The 4,116-nt window shown below is 57.9% G+C and overlaps 1 protein-coding gene across 1 annotated transcript in view; it reads left to right on the top strand.

Annotated features, from left to right (window-relative positions):
* The first annotated feature begins 315 nt into the window (after window positions 1–315).
* Window positions 316–4,116, top strand: part of Cdx1 (caudal type homeobox 1) — a 14,492-nt gene continuing 10,691 nt past the window's right edge. Inside the window, exon 1 of the mRNA XM_059246664.1 lies at window positions 316–766. Coding sequence (XP_059102647.1) covers window positions 316–766 — 451 coding nt within the window. The remainder of the gene's footprint in view (window positions 767–4,116) is intronic.

Raw genomic sequence — 4,116 nt, 5'->3', positions numbered from 1 at the left:
CTTCGATCCAGGCCGCGCCCTCTGGGTCCCCAGCCCCCAGGCCCATCCACCTCCTGCTTAGGGCGGCAATTTGTCTCCTTTTGAACCCCCTCGCCCGACGGGCTTCCCCCTTTGATTCGCGGCCCCGAGGCTTCCCCCGCTTTGAAATGCAAAGCCGCCCGGCTGGGGCCGCGGACGGCCCGCGGCTATAAAAGGCCGGGGTGGGGCGGGCGCGGCGGCGGCCGCGGGTCCAGGTGAGCAGTCGCTGGTCGTCGGGGCGGCCGGCCGGCGCGGCGGCTCCAGGGCCCAGCATGCGCGGGGGACCCCGCGGTCACCATGTACGTGGGCTATGTGCTGGACAAGGACTCCCCGGTGTACCCAGGCCCCGCCAGGCCCTCCAGCCTCGGCCTGGGCCCTCCGACCTACGCGCCCCCCGGCCCGGCGCCCGCACCCCCGCAGTACCCCGACTTCGCGGGTTACACGCACGTGGAGCCCGCCCCGGCGCCCGCGCCCCCTCCGACCTGGCCCGCGCCCTTCCCTGCGCCCAAGGACGACTGGGCAGCTGCCTATGGCCCGGGCCCCGCGGCCCCCGCCGCCAGCCCGGCCCCGCTGGCCTTCGGGCCCCCTCCGGACTTTAGCCCGGTGCCCGCGCCTCCCGGTCCCGGTCCTGGCCTCCTGGCGCAGTCCCTCGGCCCGCCGGGCGCACCGTCCTCGCCAGGAGCGCAGAGGCGGACACCCTACGAATGGATGCGGCGCAGCGTGGCGACCGCAGGCGGCGGTGGCAGCGGTAAGGACCCTTCTCCCGCCTGGGCCTCCAGACGGGTTCCTGGCCCTGGCAGGTGCCCGGCGAAGCCCAGGCCGCCCTCTCTTTGACCTCTTGCCCTGGCCTTGACTGACTGACTTCCCAAGAGTGTGGCCCACTATCACTCCTGCCCTGGGGAGTCATTTGTGTCGCCCTTCTTTAATCTGGGGGCTTGGAGAGCTTTGAGTCGGCCAACTGAATCCTTCCGTATAGCTGGGGGAAACTGCAACCCCGTGAAGAGAGGACGTGGGTCTGTGTAAGTGGCAAGGCCGGAATTGGAAGGCCAGACGCCAGGTCTCCGCAGCAGCACTGGCACTGGTGATCTTCCGTAGCTTCTGCCACCCCTAAACCCGCCACACACACACACACACACACACACACACACACACACACACACACACACACACACACACACACACCCAAGCACCTCTCCGCTGTGGGAACGCGCTCAGGTCACTTCCTCTCCAGGACCAACTGGCTCCCTATCCCACAGGGAAGAGACAGGATCCTATCCTTTGGTTGACCAAGCTCCCTTTGGTCGCCTGGGTCCAGGGGTCTCTACCTAGCCTCCCCAGGACTCTCCCTGAACTCTTGACCCCGGGGGAGGGGCAGTAGGAGCAGTTGGGAAGGTGGCTGCTGTGTGGCCCCTCAGCCTGTGAAGCTCCTGCCCCTAGGCAGGCCTCTCTGATCCACCCTCTTCAAAGGCAGGAGAGGGGGCTGGACAAAGGCTCGGCTTAATGAGGGACAGCCTGACCTTTATGGGTGTCCCCCCCCCCCTTTTGTCATGTAACCGGCTTTGCTTTAGCTCAGTAGTGACTCCTGTTGGCAGGGAAGAGAGCAGGATCCCTCATTGTCCAGATTGTGTTTGGCCTGTCCTGACAAAGGCCACCTGGCCTTGAGGGCGGGAAGCTGGCCTGCCTACTCTTTGATGTTCAGCCCTTCCTTCCCTTCCCCCAGCTGGGAGCAGGCCTGGAACTTCCTCTACCAGCTCTTCCTTCCCTCCGCTTATCCCACACACCCATCTCTGCCCCTGGGCAGCTGTTGGGAGGGTTTGATCAGTGGCTGCAGGCCCAGGTTGTAGCCACACTCCTTAGAAGTCCCAGGGACACAGACGCTCCGGTCTGACTCCAGGGATGTTTGGAGGGCAAAGCTGGGCCGCTCACTCCTGTGCCTTGAGTGATAGCAGCTAATACTGTGGAGCTCTCATAAGACATTGCTGTGGGTGCTGTCTTCCACATGTTTGGAAGATGAGGAAACTGTGGTACAAAGATGGAAAAATACAGGCCCAAGGCCACAGCCAGGAACTGATGGGGCATACTGAACACCATACCTGTGTCCTAATCCTCTGTACAACGGATTCCCTGGATGACTCACCTTTTCTGGGTCTCATTTTATGGTCAATGAAACAAGGAACAAGGGAAGGTAACGTGTGTGTGTGTGTGTGTGTGTGTGTGTGTGTGTGTGTGTATATATATATATATATATATATATATATCTCCTGCTTCAAGCTACAAAAAAAGAGTTGAAAAAGCTGATGGGGAAGAACACGTTCCATCCTTTGGTAGACGGATGTGGGTGTGTTTGTGTGTGGTGGCCCTCTGAAGCCTTCCTTGGTCATGAGTGTAGGGAAGAGCTTCACACTGAGTGATAGGCGAGTGCCCTCTCAGCATCCTGGGGTCTGCTATGGACATCTAAGAAGGAAGGCACATTTCTAATCTTCCACTAGCCACTTCCTGTCGGTCAGGTGGCTCTGGAGAGGGATGAGGAGGTTCCCCTCAGGTAGAGCCTTGGAGCAAGGCCATCCATTGTGAAGCAATATGAGCAGGAAGGATCGGGCAAAATGAGGTAGTGAATGAATGGCGTCTACTATTGAGGTCACACAAACCTCGTTACCTTTGGGCATGAACTTCCAAGCCCATCTCTACTCTCAGACAGCTGTCGCTTATGGATGATTTCCTGCATGCAGATAGAGCCATGGATATCCAAAGGCAGCAGGGTTTCTCTCTTAGCTCTAAGAGTAGAGGGTAAGACTTCAGGCTTGGGTTCTGGAGTCTCCAGGAAGGGACTTCTCAGGACCAGACATTTGGCTGAGGATGCTGGAGTCTGGGCCTTCCAGTCTGCTCAAGCCACAGGACTCTCACTAATGCTCCAGAAATAGGGCCTAGTGGGAGCTGGCAGAGGAGTCTAGACTCTCCTGGCGGGAAGAGTCCTTCCCCTCCCCCTCTTTGGCTCAGTTTCTTCCCCTGGGCACACTGAAGAAGGCACAGGTTTCCAGAGGGGGCTCTTGTGCGGTGATGTTGTTGTCTGGGACAGCTGAGGGAAGTTCACTGTGTGCCCCACCCTCCAGTGCCCAGGGACACTGGCCACACGGTCTTCGGCCTGCTGCCTTTCTTTTTTCTTTCTGAGCTGCTGACATTCTAGAATGTCTGCATTGGACAGTTAAAGAGCAGATGTACTGAAGAGGAAAGTGAGGTCCAGAGGCTATAAGGAATGTTCCAGATACAGATGAGTCAGTTGAAATTTTTTTTATGTGGTTTCCCATCCTATTTAGGATGAACAGCACACTCCTTCCTCGGGTCTGTGAGACTCTATTATAGCACCCATGCTTGCTTCCCTCCCCGCTCTGGACCTCACCCCAGGCCACTCCCCTTGGCCACTGTGCTCCAGCACCCAGCCCTCTTTCAACTCCTCAGGCCCGCCAAGTCTTGCTTCAGGTCTTGTGTACACATTCTTTTCCCTTCCCTCCGACTCTTTGCGTGCCCGGCTCCTGCTCACCTTCAGTCCCTAGCTGAGTGAGAGGCCCTTTGTGATTCCCAAATTAGACTTCCCACCTCAACTCCTTTTGATGACTTCTATTGGTGTCCTTTAAAACTGTGACCAATTCCATTGTTCTCCTACTTCCATGTATGTTTGCATGTTCTGTCCCCAAAAGGTCCGGAGCCATGTCTGTCTGACCCAAAATTGCTTGGGGGGCACCAGCTCCGTGCCTGGCATCAATATGTGCTCAATGCATCCAGTTGGACGGATGAACCGGAAAGGTGAAGGGGTAGGAGGCATATCAGGAGGCCAGGAGAGGGGAAAGAGTCAGCTTCCACAAGTTTCTAGGGTCCCTCCCTGCGGGTTGGACCCGTGACTGTCCAGGCAGCATTTCAGGCTAGTGGTTGAAACTTGGCTGCCCTCCCCACACTTGGTCAGTGCTCCTGACTACGCAATGGGAGTAGCCAAGGCCAGATTGTGATTTGATTTGGTTTTATTCTAAGAAAGGGTGCTGGACATAGGAGTGGGGACCGGGGCGGGCTTCACTTAGGCTGCAATACATAGAGTGTTAGCTGGTT

Source organism: Peromyscus eremicus, chromosome 19 (genome assembly GCF_949786415.1).
Source record: "Peromyscus eremicus chromosome 19, PerEre_H2_v1, whole genome shotgun sequence".
Classification (NCBI taxonomy): Eukaryota; Metazoa; Chordata; class Mammalia; order Rodentia; family Cricetidae; genus Peromyscus; species Peromyscus eremicus.
This window is presented reverse-complemented; position numbering and strand designations above follow the sequence as displayed.